Here is a 19,587-nt window from a genome sequence, read left to right as displayed (position 1 = left end):
TGGAACACAAGGAGAAAACAGGCAGTACAAGCCACTTTTCCCTTGTTTTCACAGAATTGCTTGTTTCTGTGATGCACATACTGCAAAAATTTCCCTCATTTGTCAAGATGATGTCAAAACGAAAAGATGTTGTTCCTTCTATAGCATTTCCTATTGTTAGTTTTAAGGATTCCAAACCAATAATTATCTGAAATTTACAGGCCTTGCACACAGAGTGCTAAGAAGCCTCTAGATTCTTCACTATGGAAATAAAAAAGGAGATTTCCCTCTAATTAATGCTAGCCATCGCTGGAATTATTCTCCCACTAGTTTCAAAATGAACATTTCATAAGAAAACTCCAGATGCAGATTCATCTAAAAATTCAGGGGAGATGACTCAACAAAATGAAAAGCAGTCTATACTTTAAAACCACTTTTCTTTAAATAGCTTTTCTATTAAATGAAATTCACAATTATTCACACTCTAAAATCATAAAGTATTAGAGCTACAAACCCCTCATCTCACAAATGGGGAAATCAAGTATCAGATTTTAAATAGTTTTTCACTACACAGTAGCAGTAAAACTTTCTCTAGTGTAATGTCTTTACATAAACCTATTAAAGTAAAATGCTTTAAAATTGTATAAACTCCAAAAAATAACCTATTCACCAAGGGACATGTTGAATTTGAGGTGAACTGGGGCAGTCTGGTGGCTCAGATGGTAAAGCGTCTGCCTACAATGCAGGACACTGGGTTCAATCCCTGGGTCAGGAAGATCCCCTGGAGAAGGCAATTGCAACCCACTCCAGTACTCTTGCCTGGAAAATCCCATGGATGGAGGGGTCTGGTAGGCTACAGCCCATGGGGTCATAAAGAGTCAGACACGACTGAGCGACTTCACTTTAGTCAGCTTGCTGCTGCTGCTAAGTTGCTTCAGTCGTGTCCAACTCTGTGACCCCATGCATTTTAGTCCCCCATGCTCCTCTATCCATGGAATTCTCCAGGCAAGAACACTGGAGTGGGCCGCCATTCCCTTGTCCAGGGGAGCTTCTCCACCCAGGGGTCAAATCTGGGTCTCCGGCATTGCAGGTGGATTCTTCACCATCTGAGTCACCAGGGAAGCCAGAGGCAGCTGTAAGAATAGGTCTAGAATTCAGGAGACTGCTCTTTGCTGAGAATGCTAAAATTTCTCAAGGAAACCGAGAAAGAAAAAGAGAGTCTGTGACCAACTTCAAAATAAAACTGACACTGATAAGGGTGGGAAGAAAAAAAATTGTTTTCCTCCTAAAATATTTGACTGAATGTTTCTTAGCAGAAATTCTGGATAGCCCAGTGGGAAGAAATCTCTTAGGTATTTGTGGAAATAAAACCAAATGATGTCAAATTTTCCAAAAGTCATTTGATGCCACTCAGTGGCATATATGACACAAAAATTCTAAAAAAGAAACCATTTCTCAAAGGGCATACTGAATGTTAATTCCTCAGCATTGACAGAGGTACAAAGCTTACGTAAGACGCTAATGTTTGGGGAAGCTGGATGAAGAGTGACCTCTCTTTAAATATTATTATACCATTTCTATAAATTTAAATCACTGCAAATTAAATAATTTATTTCAAAACTAAAATATAAAAGAATCATATTGATCTGATCAACTTATATATAAGTTGGTAAAACTGATAATTATAAAATATTTATCTTTGAAAACAGATACAGATGCATTCATAAAGGAAAAGAATACAATTACAACCATAAAAAAGTAACCTATGAATTCTTTACTTTTGCAGTATTTACAGACACAAAATATATATTATCCTAATTTGAATGACATCCTTAGAAATGATCTTTCACTATAGACTTTCAAATAAACTGAGCATATACATTTTTACTTCATCTCATCATTTTAAACCTTCAACCCTCTTCCTAAAGAAGTACAAAGGGTTGATGCATCATTTAGGGAATTGTTAAGGCAGAAAGAGAGGTTAAAGTCAGTGTTTATTTTGTTATTGCATCAGCAATCTCCTGTTTAAAATGACCACATTTATTGCAACTAAAGTCAAGTATCAGGCTATTTGAACAGCTAGGAAGACAGGAATCTTAGAAACTTTTGTTGCATGACTCCAGTCACCTGAGCTTACTGGCTCTAGCTTGAGATTTTGAAAAATAATCAAAACTATTCATTTTGATATTTTATACCTAAGGTTATTATTTCAGTCAGTTCTAATGAATGGTTCATCAAGTTTCCCATTAATTATTCATTATATTTTAAACTACTTACTGAGAAAGTGATAATATTGATAGTAACTCAGTAACAGAGTAGACTACATAATTATCACTTATTCAAAATTGCTCCAATCTATGCCAGACCTTTGCTTCCTGCCTATTCTCACCCACATTCTATTTTCTTTTGGTGGGGGCCCTTCAAAAAGAAAATAGAGTCAAAGAAGTAGAATTAGGCATACTGAAAATTATTACTGGAGTAACTTACAGTTACACTCATTTATACCCTAGCGGCCTGAGATAGTTATACTTAATCTGAAGTGTCTAATTTCTATTGGAAAAATGACTCAATATTTTAAGTCATCCCACCAGTAAACGGAAATCAATTTCTTATTTTTTAAAGGAAAACTGTTAGCAGCAATGCATAATTTTAACAAATTAAGAAAAACAGACATACTATATATGCAGGTGATTTTTAACTAAAAATTTGTACACATTTTATATTATTATTCATAAAACATGAAAACTGGCTTTTAAGAAATCAATATGCTATCCTGAGAAGATGTAGAACAGGAAACAGTCACCTTGACTGATTTTGAGACAAGCTACTTGGGATCTTGCTTCATACTCCAACACCCTCAGTGCCCTAAACACCACTTCAGAGGCTGGTACTGGTATTACAGGATGTGTAGCCCACTGAATTAGACTTGATTAAGTGTTACCTTTTATGACTGGCTAACTCAGGCTGCTCAAACAAATTCAGAGAAGACGCAGCAGAAAAACATCAGTGCATCTACTTAGCTCATAGTGAACACTCCTTTCTTCAAACCACCATGAAGTGTGTAATAGATGCTCAGCAAAAGTGTGTTCACTATTTGAGATGATAGGGTAAAACTGTTCAGCCTTCAGTACTCCTCTAGTTTTATATGTGTTTGTCTTTTCTCTTCAGCTGGACTTTCAAGTTAGGAAGTATCTTACTTTCCTTTGAAGTCACCATCGACGTTAAGCAGAGCTCTGGTAGGAAGTGAAGTGAAGTGAATGTCTGACTCTTTGTGACCCCATGGACTGTAGCCTACCAGGCTCCTCTGTTCATGGAATTTTCCAGGCCAGAACACTGGAGTGGGTAGCTGTTCCCTTCTCCAGGGGATCTTCCCAACACAGGGATGGAATTCAGGTGTCCCGCATTGCAGGTGGATTCTTTACCATTTGAGCCACCAGGGAGTTCTAGTATAGCTCAGTCAATCAGTAGATATTTTTTCACATCTTAACTACTAAATGAACAAAAACACACTGAAGTAGTGCTTAGTAACTGCTTATAAATTATAAATTTAAGCATTGTGGAAAGAGATGGTATACTTCTTGAAGGCATAAGAAAACTCTAGGCAAACCCAAGAGTAGCTTATTACCCCCAAATTTCTAGTTTTTCATATGTCTTCTTGAAACCTATTAGTTCAGTTCAGTTCAGTTGCTCAGTCCTGTCCGACTCTTTGCGACCCCATGAATCACAGCACGCCAGGCCCCCCTGTCCATCACCAACTTCCAGAGTTCACCCAGACTCACGTCCATCAAGTGAGTGATGCCATCTAGCCATCTCATCCTCTGTCGTTCCCTTCTCCTCCTGCCCCCAATCCCTCCCAGCATCAGAGTCTTTTCCAATGAGTCAACTCTTCGCATGAGGTGGCCAAAGTACTGGAGTTTCAGCTTTAGCATCAGTCCTTCCAAAGAAATCCCAGGGCTGATCTCCTTCAGAGAAACCTATTATGTATCAGCTAAATATTTAGCAGTGTTTTAAAGCAGACACATACATACACTACATTCAACTCTGAAAATATTGTAGTCCTACTACAAACCCAATGGATAGGCGATCCACTCAAATCTAAATGAGCTAATTGAAAGAAGTCACAGCACATGACTGAAAACAATGATTTTTCAGCCCAAGGGAGGTTAAGTGGTCTAGAAAACACATCTAGTCATGCAATATAATTCATTATGTAGGTTGTCCACACCTGGGTCACTGAGAATTGATTCCTGGGGCTATACCTCTATGACTCCAAAATAAGGAGCTTCAAAACACATCAAAATTCTATGTACAATTTTGGATTTCACAATAAAATAGTAGTGTTCAGAAGTCATAAAGGTAGTCTTAGTCATATACATCCTTTATTATATATACACAGTATTATATATTTTGTATATATAATAGCTTTTCATTATAAGAAAAATCCTTTCCCTGGATGACTGACTGGGACAGCATTGTCTTTGAAGCTGTAGTGAAAGTGAAAGTCACTCAGTTGTGTCTGACACTTTGTGACCGCATGAACTATACACCCATTGAATTCTCCAGGCCAGGATACTGGAGTGGGTAGACTTTTCCTTCTCCAGGTAATCTTCCCAATCCAGGGATCAAACCCAGGTCTCCTGCATCGTAGGCGGATTCTTTACCAGCTGAGCCACAAGGGAAGCCTAAGAATACTGGAGTGGGTAGCCTATCCTTTCTCCAACAGATCTTCCCCACCCAGGAGTTGAAGCAGGGTCTCCTGCATTGCAGGTGGATTCTTTACCAATTGAGCTATCAGGGAAGCCCTTGAAGCTGTAGTAGAGTTTTTAATTTGAAATATGTGAACAGGTTGGACAAGTGAAGACGTTTGTCCACAGACCTAAACAACCGTCCCATGCCACCTATGAATTTACCAGTAGATCTAGAGTGTGAGGTTCTGTAATTATAATTTGGTCTGAAATATGCTTAGAGTCAAGACTGTGGTCCCGTTATGCTTAAATAAAAAATCATGAAAACAGACATGATAGCACACAGACTTCAAGAAGGATGACTTCCGAGGATTGATTGCTTTTGGTTCCCTAAATAATATCCAAGTCATTCCCACCATTACATGCAGTTTTTGTCTTTTAAAGTAAGGAATACTTAAGGTAATAAAGCCTTTTACATTTATTCATGGGAAAATAGTAAGAAAACTTTCTGAGTCTTGTTTTGTTATCAGGAAAACAATTTGTGGCTTAATCTGCAGTCTCTCTCTCTCTCTCTCTCTATATATATATATTTTTTTTCCCACAACAATGAAAATAAAAATATATAACTGGTTTTGATCTTTTTGGTGAAGGGTAGTTCTCAGATAGTTTCCACTGTATAATCAAGTGAATTCAAATGAGGGTAAAAATTTGAGGGTCAAATGGAAAGAAAGTGTGTAGCGGTAATCACACATACTTCATGACACAGAACTACAAAACTAGCAAAGCTCTTTTATATATTTTTGCTTTTTCATGGTTATTATTTAGTTTGGACTCAAGCTGTCTTAATTTTCTATGAGACACTAGAGATGCCCATGAGTTTTTGATCTGCGTGTGGCTTTCCCCAATTATTCTGTATACTGGAAATTGCCTATCTACTTGATAATGTGCTTGGCTCCATTCTCTGTGTTACAGTAATGAAGGAAGGGAGCCTTCAGGAGAGTCAAGTATCAACAATCAACTAAATGTAAATAAGATGGCAGAAAGTAAAATCTATCTTTCTGGGTCAATGTGGTAACCTTAGTAGAAATCAGTAACATTCAAAGACTAAATATACACAAAAAGGCACAAGCAGAACTTGGGGTCATTATATTCTGCTGAATTTATATATAGTTTATTATTTCTGTTTAGTAATAGAGGTCTGGAACAAATGGCATTTGAGTCCAAAAATGACAGTTAAAACAGCAGAGGAAAAAAGAACTAAGAGTATAGGAAATGGAAAGTAAAAAATAAGACTGAATAAAAGATACCACTTGGGTCTAAGTATAATTAACTGTTCACTACCTCTGTTCACCTATGAATTACGCTGGTGCTCATAGCACTGGAATTAAGACCACCTATTTTGACAAGGCAAAATCTTGTTTCAAATGTGTTATTTTCCAAATGGGCAGAGTATAAACTTAGTTCTTGAAACATTTAAATTTAATATAGACAAAGACTGAAAGTCCTTGGCTACATGCATTATTTTCCCATTTGAAAAAGGGCTTCTCCCACCAATTAGCATTCTGCCTACTGCATCGATCATATAGTTAATTGATTGCTCTTGTAGTTTATAAATGCACCCAGATGCTGTGGGGTGATCACATTCTATAAATTAAAGGAGCATATGGAAGGCATGCGGACAGTAACATTTCATCATAACTACCCAAAACATCCTTAATATGCAATGCTACATCACTAATTACTTTGTAACTATGTAAGCATTTCCTGGTTAATGTCTTGGTGAGAAATTTGCTTGGCAGTTGAGCCCAAATGCTATTGTGACCAAACATTTAATACCACTTTAGGGCTCTTCTAGTTTTATTCCACAGAAAGAGAATGGGCCTGTCGGCCTATTCCTGATGCTATTCAGTTGTTAAGCCTTTTTTTGACTCTTTGCGACCCCATGGACTATAGCCCACTAGGCTCCTCTGTCCATGGGATTTCCAGGCAAGATACAGGAGTGGGTTGCCATTTCCTTCTCCAGGGGATCTTCTGACCCAGGGATCGAACCCATCTCTCCTACATTGGCAGGTGGATTCTTTACCACTGAACCACATGAGGAAGCCCTTCTCAGCCTATTAGGCCACCTTGATTGGACAAAGTAATTGAAAATATTTATTCTTTAACACTGGGTTATCTTGCTTAATGAACACGAGTCAACACTCCAAAATATAAATATCCATTCAAAGATCTATCTGTAGACAATATTTTTTCCTAAGAATGTTAGAGGGAATTTGCCAATGAGGAGAATTTTGCTGCTTAGTGGACTCTTTTTAATTTTGAAAAATAAGGCATGGAGGAAAAGGACTGGAGAAAGTATAAGAAATTGGCTTCATTTGTTAACTCTAGGAAAATCAATATAATTTGAGTAAATTATTTTAAATGTATCCCAGGATATTAAAGGTAAAGATTTTCATTTACTTTAGGGCATTAATAATTCCTTGCCAAGCCAAGTTTCAAAAAGCAGTCAAAAGAGACATGCAACATGGCAAAACTTTCAGAAAATGGAAATTCTCTCCATACACAAGGTCCACCAGCCAAATGCAAGAGGTGTATACGTAAACTTTTAAAAGCTGTTTTTCACGGGCACATGTTGACTGCGTTAACTTGGTAAAATTCAGTTTTACTTAGGACTGGGGAATTGTGTCTGGATTCACCTTAGGATTTTGAAATAATCATTAAAATAATAGAATTCATAAGTAAATTCATTTTTTATGCTTTCTCAATCCTATGACACTTCTGGGCAAAGACTATGACCAATTTTCTGGGCTTCATTGATGCTGAGTCATTAAGTTGATTGTAGAATTTGAAATAGACATTGGTCAAGCCCTGAGACTTCATGATAAAATCAACAAGTACTTAAATAAAACATTCAAAGTTATTCTAGAAATGAACGTGTATTTATGAGTCAGAAGTAAAATAACAGATTAGTCAGCATGAGCTCCTTATGTTTTCAGAATTGAAAACTTACTTAGGGAAAAAGTCAATAAGCCTTATTGATGATTGAATTGTTACAATCTGAAAATAAGTTTAGTAGTTACTGCCTTATTTATATTTTTAATACTACAAACTCATATAACATGACAACTAAATTTAAATTTTGTTCCTACTTCTCCTGAATATGACAAAGAGGAAAAGATTACAAACAACAACAAATAACACACCATTTATAATCTGGCAAAGTACCTTCTATTCATGGAATTTCTTTCCTAATCTATGAAAAATAGTTGTCACAACAGACATGACTTTCTCATAATTAAAGGAGGATGCAATCAGAAGTTACTTTGGAAAGGGAGGCCAGGCTTCCTTCACTATTAAGCCAACTCCTCCCCTCCCCCTCCTCCCTCCTCTTTCCTGAGATTCACTCCCTTCTGTTCTCCATCTGCTCCGCCCCCACCTATTGTCTCTACTCCCTGCCAAGCATGCCAATCCCATCTGGTCCTACTCTTGCTTCTGCTGGCTCTAATTCCCATGGGCCTAGGAAACAGTTCAATGCCAAGGCTTTTCTCCTCTTCAGGAGAATAAGGATAGCTAGGAGACTATCAAACAATTAGCCAAAGAATTCACACACATGAACAGGCACATAATGTCTCAAATACACAATTCTCTCCTAGGCTAAAATTTAAAAATGTTTCTAATTCTCTTATCTCAGATTCATTTTTAAAAATTGAAATCGTCCTATCTCTGAAATAATCACAATTTATATTTCAAAAATACAAACATTTTCATTAATCCCAGATATGCATTTTTTCAGTAAGCAGAAATAATTAGTGTAAATAAATGTTACTCAAATCTTACCATCATGAAATATTTCCATTAATTAATCAGATTTAATAATCACTAATACATTTTCTGCTGCATTAAACATACATTTAATTCACACATTCCACCTTCATGACTTCTCAACGAAAATCCACTCTGCCGCAAAAGCATGCATGGTCAGAATCTAAGCATATTTAGGCAAAATTATTATCAAGTCATTAACAATAATAAAGCAGTCTGGCGAGTATTGAAAGCAGCTTTTATTCATGCTTTTACTAGAACCAACTTAATACATATATACATATATAGAAACACACACACACACAATTTTCGGTTGTTTCTGCCACAAGCATGCTCAAAAACCTCTGAAGCTCACAGAAAGCAGCAAACAAAAGTATAAGCAACCATGCTCAGGGTTTAAGGACATTTAAAAATTTAAAACAACCTTTCTACATTTCCTATAGAGCATGCATAAATTTGACATGCAATTCCAAGAAGAAACATTTTAATATAAATATTAAAATTAGTTTATCCAAAAGAGTTTATTCTTAGTTTCATTATTATTGTTCTCAGCTTCTGGTATCTTAAACCCTGCATGCTGCAGTTCTAAGCTGTGCTGAGCACCGGCTGTGATAGAAGAAGCTACCTGCGAGTTTTCACAGTGCCATCTCATATCCATGTCTGTCTGGCTACCCTGCGTGCTTAGAGCTTTTTTCTTAATTCTTAATGGAAATCCTAGGAAATTTAGTCCATCCTCTGAAATCAATACTGGTGACAGGAGAGCTCCCTGACTCAGTGGGAGATCAAAATGATAAATTGCCTGCGCATCAGCCTGGCCTATCAGTGCCCTGCACACAGATGGGCGAGAAAAGACACAGAAAAGCCTCTATCAGTCACGTGTCACCAACGAGCCAATGGCTGACGAGCTGCTGCAGGAAGGGATGCTGCAGTTCCGTCTGCAGTTGATGAGGCTGTTGGTACACAGCCCACAACCCGCGCCCCGCTCAAAAAGTCTAGGCAGTTGCTGCTGTTGAATTTGCTCCCTGGCTGTGAATGCATACGGAAACCGACATCCCCCTAAACCCCTGACCTAAATAAAGACCTATTTTCATGCACGGGAATTTTTCTCTGTATTACTTTGTAATCCAATGTGATAGCCCATCAGAAAGAAAACTACTTTTTAACATCCCAACCCTTAAACTTCTCTTATGTGCTTTCCTTCAGCTGATCATCACGTTTTCACCTAATATTAAATTAGAAGCCTTAAACTGCAATTAGCATGCAAACCTCCTAACAGAATCAGCTCAAAGCTTTATAATTGTAATTATAATTTTATTTCCAAGTTAATGAATGGCATTTTTTGAATGCCCTGTATATAATGAGTATTTTTATGGGATAATTTTGCAATGGCAATTATGCAATATTAAGAAGTAGATTACTATGCTTTTTTTTTTTTTTTGCCAGAGTTGTTTCTCTTTAAAGATGATTTAAGTCCCAATAAATATGCCATTTTATTGACCATTAAAAATAAAAACAAGCACCAAAGAATGTATATCCTGCTTCCCAAAGAAAATCAAATGAGTTATCCAGCGTTGGAAATACATACTTATTTTTTGCCTTTCCTCTAAAATTTAAAATAATTCTTTCATAAACAGAGCCTCCACATCTGGAATACTATATGGAAATATATCCCCAATACATCTGCATTTATTGATCATTCTATAATAGCAGACATATTGCACAGTTGAAGGTAACTGAGCTGAGTGTATCCTGTCTGATAGGAAGGTTTTAAGTGGTGAGATTATCGTGTGTTTCAAATGGCAGTATCATGGAGATATTTTTTAAAAGTCCAAAAGAAACACTGAATGATCGTCAGGAATAACATTTATATCAGAAAGAGTACCTAGGGCACATCTATTGTTTTTTATGGCCCAGTTATTATTATCTCCTGGCATTGTCAAGGACTAATTCTAACTGCTTTCAGAGTCATGCAAAACTACTTAGAAAAAATATCTGAGAATAAATTCCGATAGGTGAGCCATAAGAAAAATTGCTACTGAGGTTTAGAATGCTGAAATTTCACAGCTCATTTTGTCTTGTCAACTATTTTTTAAACTCATCCTTTTGAAAGACTTGGATTCTGTCAAGATTTTTTTTCTTTGGGCCAATTCCTTTCCTCTCATTCCTTTATTCAATGTTGTCTATTAGAAAAGAATACAACATTTTAAAAATTCTTTAAAACATACATCATTTTCTGCCCATTCTATCAATTTGGCCTATTTATTAAATAATATAAACCTCAACAGTCAAACTTTATTCTTTTAAAAGAAAAGATGAAGGCTCAGAGTACTTATCAAAAATAAAACAAGAATGAAACACTGACATGAAGACATGAAACCTATTTATTGAACTATTGTAATAGCCCTAAACTAGAAGCCACCTATTTATCAATAATGAACTGAGGAGATAAATTACAGTTTTACGGTCAGACACTCTGTAGCTGTAAAATAGAATGTGGTAAATTCAAACATGTGTATATGAAGAGACCTCTAAGATGTATTGCTACATAAAACAAAAATTAAAGGTACAAATTCAAAATTGTTTAAAGGCTATACACACTAAACACACACATTTATACATGCAAATACAAAGCTGCATATGCAGAGAAAATTTCTGCAAGGACATAAAAGTATCAGTTAATAGTGGTTAAATCTGAGAAGTGTTGAGTTTAAAGGTGGGACCTGGCATAGTTCTAATAGGTTTTGTACATCTTAAAATCCAAATCTATGTGTTACTTTTCTAATTCAAAATTAATTAATGTTAAGTGATGGCATTCATGTTTGTTTAGATTTAAAAGGATTGATTGGGATTTCCTGGTGGTCCAGTGGCTGGAACTCCAGGCTTTCAATGCAGGGTGCTTGGGTTTGATTCCTGGTCAGGGAACTAGATCCTGGTGTCTCGACTAAAGGGTTTGCGTGTGCGACTATAAAGATCCTCTATGCTGCAAGTAAGACTAGTGAGGCCAAATAAATAAATAAAATATTTTTTAAAAGGACGAGATTGGTAGATGTTTTAAGCTAAAATACTGAAGGGAAAGGAGGAGAGACAGAAGGAAGGTGGCCTGGGTTTTGGCATGCAAAGAAAATTTGGTAGATAACGGGCAAGAAGAGAGCTGCTAGGTATAAGTTCTGGCAGGCTTAGCCAAAGACTTCCACGTCCCATATTATCTTCTAGGGCTTTCATCTCTAAATGCAAACAGCAAAACCACCTTACATGGGTTAAAGCCTTTACAACTTCCAATGACAATTCACTGAAATTATCTCTTGATTCTTAGAAGTAGAAATGTGAAAGAATGAGAAATACACGATTTGGATAATTACCTGAATTTGGGTGAACTGACTCTTCCAAATTTAGTGTTCTCAGCAGGATGAAACTGGCAAGAAGTGGTAGAGTTAAACTTGAATCTTAATTTAGGATATTGTTTACTGCTGCTTTAAAAGGAAGGTAATGTTCATGTTTTTATCAATAATGGTGTAGGGTTAAAGACAAGATGAAATCCATTTTCTTCTATTTCCTCCCGGGCACAAACTTATCTTATCCCCAAACCAGAACCTGCCTTATAGATTCTATTTTTGACTCATTAGTTGTTGTTATTCAGATTTCTATAAATTTAAGAGATATAAACATTAAAAAATGAATTGGCCAGATTAAGTCAAAAGTTTATAATATGCATTATTAAAGGATTTTTTTTGTTGTTTGTTTTACACCAAATTATTCTAAATCAATGGTTTATGGGGATGGTTTTTATCCCAGGGGAACATCTGATAATGTATGGAAACACTTCTAGTTGTCACAACTAGAGGATGTGTTACCAGCACCTAGTGGGTTTTAGCTAAAGATGCTGCTTATCATCTTAAAACATACAGCCCCTACATCAAAGAGTTATGTGGCCCCAGATGTCTACAGTACCAAGACTGAGAAACCATGCTCTAACCAGCAGGCTTTTCTACTGTATTCACAAAGAGGTTAAAAAAGTATTTTGTATACATCGTAATGAGATGAGAAAGAGAAGATAACTGTGGACAACACCCTGAGTCACTCCAAAATTAGGAAGTCATGGAAAAGAAACAGCAAATAAGGATAAGGATAGAAGAAAAATCAGTGTGGGGACCTGAAAACCTGTGATAAACAAATGTATCAGAAACACATTCAAATTGCTTAGATGCTATTAATAGGCCAAGTAATCCATTCTCCACGGAAGTTTCATTTAAATAAAGGATCTGAGAAATTAATCTCATTGAAATTAACAATATGAAAGACTTGAGGTCCCTAGTCCTCTTTCTATTTGAATTCTTATAGATGTGGCCAGGAAATGTAATATCTACAGGGATCACAGGAGGGCTCTTTGAAGGAATATGTGAAGGGGAGGGATTTTGGTGACCTTCAAATTATACTTCTTAGGCTACTTATGGTTTTAGGTTACTTCAGAGTCACCTCATGCGAAGAGTTGACTCATTGGAAAAGATCCTGATGCTGGGAGGGATTGGGGGCAGGAGGAGAAGGGGACGACAGAGGATGAGACGGCTGGATGGCATCACCGACTCGATGGACGTGAGTCTGAGTGAACTCCGGGAGTTGGTGATGGACAGGGAGGCCTGGCGTGCTGCGATTCATGGGGTCGCAAAGAGTCGGACACGACTGAGCGACTGAACTGAATTGAATTGAGAGTCCACAAAGTTAGACTTGTAAACAAATGAGTGAATGAAGATCCCCTGGAGAAAGGAATGGCTACCCACTCCAGTACTCTTGCCTGGAGAATTCCACGGACACAGGAGCCTGGTAGGCTATAATACATGGAGTCGCAAAGAGTTGGACACAATTGAGCAACTAACATTATTCACGACCCCCATCATAGCTTTCAGAGGAGGCAGAGTTCTGCTGTTCCCTCTAGGAAGGGGGTTAGTAGTTCTTTTCTTCGGACTCTCACCCAGTCTTTCTATCCACAGATATAGGTTCTAGCAACACAATTTCTCAGGACCAGCATCAGGCACTTTCCCTCCATGACTCCTGTCATGCCAATCTCCACACCTGGCCAAGCCTGTGGCATTCAAGGTCAGTGCAGCAGAGCTGAGATACGAGGCCACCTGGAACACTATGGCACTGGAGCAGCTTCAAGCCAAATGAATGCTCTTTGTAAGAGGGAAACATTGCAGGAAAGCAGGAGAGAGACAAAAAGGAGGAGAGAGGGACAGACGAAGTGAGAGAAAGACAGGAGGGGAGATCAGAGAAAATAGCCACAGATGCAGGTATTATCATACACTCTGTGATGTGGGAGAATATTTCATGTCAAAATTCTCTTAAAACCAGAAACATTTGTTATAAGAGGTCTTACAACTCTCATAGTCCAATCCTTCATTTTACAGATGAAAGGTTTTGTGGCAGAGAGGTTAAATAACTTGGCTTCAATTGACAGTGGGATTCTGTCCCATTTCAGTCCATTGATGAACATGTTATTGACAAGGTTCATGATCTCAAAAATCACCGTAATTATCAACCTAAAACTTAGAGTAAAGGAAAATGTTGATGTCAAAGAGGAGACAGCAAGTGGCTCCAAACCCCTCCCTCCCACTGATACTGGAGTAAGGCACTGCAAGGTTTTGCTATCCAGGAAAGAGTAAGATCCTCCACTGGGCACTGATAGGATGCGAAATACAAAAGCAGCAGCTTTGAGTTTCTTCCTTTTGGAAGAAAATGAGTGGTGGCTGAAGATTTTTTTTAATGCAAATTTTCTTGTCTGTACTTTCACCACAGGGATGATGAATGGGAAGTAGGATGCAAGAGTGACTTTTAAAAGACATATGTCAGGAAGTAAGCTCTAGTTATGACAGAATATAGAATAGGGAAATATTCTGGACCATTTTCATTTTTTAAGAGAATAAACACATAGCAATGGTATAAAAATTTTAGTGGGTTATCTTAGTTTTAAATTTTTATTATTTTGGCTTTTTCTCCCCTATAATGGCAGCCCTAGTTTGAGACCATCGAGTACCACCAACTCCTGTTAACTGCTAATTTAATATGTACAAGTACACATTAGAGGTAGGAAGTGAACTAATGTCTAAATGAGTAAAATTTCCCATATTCTATGTCTTATGGTGTCTGTTTTTCTGCCACTTTATTCCTGTGGGTTTTGTTTTTTTAGACTGACTATTCCTCTAGGTATGTACATTTTTTGCAAAGTAAAAACACAAGCAAAACCCATTGCTTCAAATGATCTTTTCCATAACACTGTATTCTAAAATTTATTATACTAATGTTAGAAATAAAAGAAAATGATACTCAGAAGGACTCAATAACATCTATGAAGTTAGCAATTGAAAGTCTACTGACAATGTAGCAAATGTTCTTTCCAAGCAGAACTACCCCTAGTGCTTCCTCTAGCATCATTCTTGAGTTTAGTTTGCATAAGAACCAAGGAGGAATGTGTTAACCATCCAGATTTCCGGGCCCCTCCCTGGAGACTGATTCTTTTAATTGGATGGGTCCCAAAAGTCTACACTGTTGATAGGCATCCCACCTTCATAATTTAAAAGACCCCCTTTCCAGGTGGCACCAGTGTTTAAGAACTTGCTTGCCAATGCAGGAGACATAAGAGATGTGGGTTCAATCACTTGGTTGGGAAGATCTCCTGGAGCAGGAAATGACAACCCACTCCAGTATTTTTGCCTGGAAAATTGCATGGACAGAGGAGCCTGGCGGGTTACAGTCCATGGGGCTGCAAAGAGTCTGACGTGACTGAGCACAGGATCAACTCAGAGTTTCAAATTCAGAATTCTTTTAAAGGAAAAGTCAGGTTAACAGGATTCCTAATGAATGGAAATGGGAAGCTTTTCACTAAAGGAATAAAACTTAAAAGTCATGTTCACCAAGAGAGAAACTGGAACAGAGAGCAGCACCATAGCAAAAAAGAAAAATGTAGGTGCTTAAGAGTCATCCATGAAGGGATAGTTTCCCAAATTGAATTTTACATTGTAAAGAATATTTTAGTTGAAAATACTTTTCAGCAAGAAAGATTAATGTGCATAGAAGAAATATGCAAATAGTAGCATTTAAAAGAATAGAATGACCCTTTTATAGCCACAGATACATATGGCACTTGACTGAATTGGTTCCTATCTCACTGCCGCCATTTGAAACCACGAATAGGCAGATATCCATGCAGGATCCTTCTGCATGTCTTAAGAATTCATTTGTACTAAGAAGGGTTTTCTTAGGATGGCTCTCTAGACCTCTAGAGAAGGAAAGCTTTCCTTTATGAGTTCACAACCTGATCTTCTCAAGTCTTCTCTAATTGTTTAAAATGTAAATCCACCCAGAAAGATATCCCCCAAAGTATTTCATGCAGAGCAATGACATATGAAAGGGACTTCCCTGGGGGTCCAGTGGCTCAGACTCCAAATTCCCAATGCAGAGGGCCAGGGTTCAATCCCTGGTCAGATAACTAGACATGCTGCAACTAAGAGTTTGCATGCTGTGACTAAGACCCAGTATATCCAAATCAATAAATAATATTTTTAAAAAATAATGACGCAATGTAGGGAGAGTGCGCTGTTCAGAAATCCCCTGGTCACCGTTTTCTTCCAGTTGGCTTCCAGATTGGCCAGCTTAAGGTCAAAGGGTAAAAATGGTGCTGAAAGGATGTCTACTGCCAGTCCCTAACTCATTTTTTTAAAATTTCTGAGCCCTTTGTCATGCTATACATTTGTTTAATTTCAACAGAAAGTTGACGAACTGTTCACATTGATCCCAACTTTAGAGACAAATGTAATAAGGTGATTCTTTCAGGATGTTGTAAGTAAGACAATGCTTTTTACCAAACAGACACCAGTGATCAAAAAGAGTTTGGGTGGCTGATTAATGAAAAGCATTAATCAAAAAAGCCATAGTCCATGGTCTGGTCTGTTAGAAGGGAAGAGGGAAAGGAAGAAGGGAGACAAGAAAGAAAAGAACAAAAGGGGGAAAAAAAAGAGCACAAAACATTACATGAAGCTGACATGCCTTAGTAGAGAAACTGTTGCTTTTCAGTGAGTACAAATTGTGAGACATTATAAAAAGTGAGTCTTCTTCCTCCTTGCTTCCCCCACCTCCCACTGATAGAGTACCACACAATGGTATTTTAAGCAACAAGAATGTAAACACTGAAGAGTGTAAACACCGAAGGTTACACATGCCTTCACAATCCTATGCATGCACACAAGCACAAGCCACATACAGAATCCACATTTTTACTTATCAAGAGTGTTTTCCATTAACAAAACTGTGAAAGCTAAATTGGAAACAAAGCTCATAATTGGCTATTACATTATAAGAAAATCAGTGAACAGAAGTTCTCAAACTTCTCACTCATACAAATATATTATAAAGTTCATGAGCAAACTGCAGCAGGCAGAAGCACTTATTTCATGTAGACTTAATATTTTACAGCGATTATTTTCCAAATTTAAGATGCCAAAGAATTTGAGTGCTTAGGAAAAAAGGAAATTATGTGGTCTCACCTTGATCTACGTATAATTTCCAGGGATGAGGGTAAAACACTGTATACTTAATCTGTACTCCTGGGAATTCTGATACAGGTTGTTCTAGACCTCAGTGTGAGAAACGTACCTATGTACACCTTCCTCCTGCCTCCAGCTACTTTCTACTATAACACCAGCCTTGGACTAGATTATCCAATTCAACTGGATTATCCAGTTTAGGGCTTCTCTTGTGGTTTACATGGCAATATATCTGTTTGCAATGCAGAAGACCCAGGTTTGATTCCTGGGTTGGGAAGATCCCTTGGAGAAGGGAATGGCAACCCACTCCAGTATTCTTGCCTGGAGAATTCCATGGACAGAGGAGCTTGGTGGGCTACAGTACATGGGATTGCAAAGAGTCAGACATGACTGAGTGACTAACACACACACACACACATACACACACAATTCAACTTGTATGGTGTAATACCTTTCATTGTGGGGGATAGAAGGTCGGAAAATCTAGACAGAGCTTGGAAATGATGGGATAAATAGATCCTGAAAAGATTCCCTGTAACAAACTGCATTCAATTTTGGTCTAGAAAGATGGTAGAGTTATTTTAGGAAAGGCATGAAAGTATAAAAGTGCTTTTCTGTAAAAATTTAAAATTTATTATATAAATGATAAACTTTATCTTTTCAACTGGAGGATTGAACAATGCTTATAGCACATGGGAAACGATTAATATACATTAGCTTAACTGGTAAATTTGATCATCACAACAAGTAAATCTATGAAAACAATTCAAACACAATCTTACTACCTTCACAAAACTTTCTATTGCTGTTGATGCTGCTGCTACTGCTTTGATTTTCATTTCACATTCTTTTCTATTTCTTATCTGTACACACATAATTTTAAATAGTTGCAATAAGACAGCAAAGAAAACCATAAACAAAATGAAAAGACAACCCACAGAATGGGAAAAAATATTTGCAAATGAAGAGAATGTCAAAGGATTAATCTCTAAAATACACTAACAGCTCATGAAGCTCAATATAAAAAACAAACAAAAAATCCAATAAAACAATGGGCAGGGGTTCTAAATGGACATTTCTCCAAAGAAGACATACAGATAGCCAAAAGGCATTTGAAAAGATGCTCAACATCATTAATTATTAGAGACATGCAAATCAAAACTACAATGAGGTATCATCTTACACCAGTTAGCATGGCCATCATCAAAAAATTCTACAAACAATAAATGCCGGAGAGGGTTTGGGGAAAAGGGAATCCTCTTATACTGTTGGTGGGAATGTAAACAGGTACTGCCACTATGGAGAACAGTACGGGGTTTCCTTAAAAACCTAAAGATAGAGCTAACATAGGACCCAGCAGTCCTACTTCTGGGCATATGTCTGGGAAAAACCATAATTTGGAAAGATACATGCACTCCAATATTTACTGCAGCAACTATTTACAACAGTCAGGACATAGAAGCAATCTAAATGTCCATCAGCAAATGAATGGACAAAGAGGGTGTGGTGTATATGTACAATGAAATATTACTCAGCCATAAGAAAAATGAATTAATGCCATGTGTAGGGACCTAGAGATTGTCATACTGAGTGAAGTAAGTCAGACAGAGAAAGGCAAATACCATATGATATTTCTTATATGTGGAATCTAAAATAAATGGTACAAATTAACTTATTTACAAAACATCAGTAGAGTCACAAATGTAGAAAGCAAATTTATGGTTACCGAAGGAGAAATGAGGGAGAAGAGATAAATTGGGAGGTTGGGATTGACATATGCATTCTACTATGTATATAAAATAAGTAACCAATAAGAACCTAGTGTATATAGCACAGAGAACCCTACTCAATACTCTATAATCACCCATATAGGAAAAGAATCTAAAAAAGAATGAATATATGTCTATGTCTAACTGATTCACTTTGCTGCACAGCAGGAACCAACACAGCAGTGTAAATCAACTGTGCTCCAATAAAAGTTAATTTCAAATTAGTTGCAATAATAAAAATATAATTTTATAATTTAATATAATGGCATGTACATTTCCCATCTTGACTTAGAACATCATTATCATTCTAATAGCAATCCAATAGCCAAAGTCGTGTGTTATAATTCGTCTTTTTTCTTTGTTTTGATAATGGGTTCATTCCTATTTTGTAATTCTGCTATTGTAAATAACAGTTTTCTTCGTGTTTTTTTTTCATAAGATAAATTCCCCAGAGTGGGATTACTAGTCTAAAGACATAAGTGTTTTTATAGAGCTTGAAGCAATCTGCCAAAGTACTTTTCAAAAGGCTTGTTCTAATTTTCACATTGTCTCCAGCATGCTATGTTCTATTATACCTCACTGGTGCGAACATGTTGTCTTTTCTATCTAGAGATGCCCTTTTCCCATTTAGAAAAAAGTCTGGTAAACTCCTACACATTGCTTTATATCAAGCTCAAATGCTACTCTTCCTTGCAGGCTTCTCAAAGTCCCTAGGCACAATTAGTCATGATTTCCATCGTGTTACCACAGTACTTTGTAATAATACCATTTTTAGCACTTAAATAATTCTGTTTGTTG

At 37.0% G+C, this 19,587-nt stretch overlaps 1 protein-coding gene across 26 annotated transcripts in view; it reads right to left on the bottom strand.

Annotated features, from left to right (window-relative positions):
* NRXN1 (neurexin 1) overlaps positions 1-19,587 on the bottom strand; it is a 1,228,058-nt gene that overhangs the window by 56,603 nt on the left and 1,151,868 nt on the right. Inside the window, exon 1 of one of the 26 annotated variants that reach the window (XM_086326973.1) lies at positions 9,112-9,254. The exons of 24 other annotated variants lie outside the window; for them this stretch is intronic. In XM_086326973.1, the coding sequence (XP_086183099.1) occupies positions 9,112-9,144 (33 nt within the window). In that variant the 5' untranslated portion in view covers positions 9,145-9,254. Of the gene's footprint in view, positions 1-9,111; positions 9,255-19,587 lie in introns of those variants that run through there. One more of the 26 variants, XM_086326974.1, reaches the window with a different exon arrangement.

Source organism: Bos grunniens, chromosome 11, assembly GCF_055505025.1.
Source record: "Bos grunniens cultivar Pamir isolate PY7600 chromosome 11, Bosgru_T2T1.0, whole genome shotgun sequence".
In the NCBI taxonomy this organism is placed as follows: Eukaryota; Metazoa; Chordata; class Mammalia; order Artiodactyla; family Bovidae; genus Bos; species Bos grunniens.
This window is presented reverse-complemented; position numbering and strand designations above follow the sequence as displayed.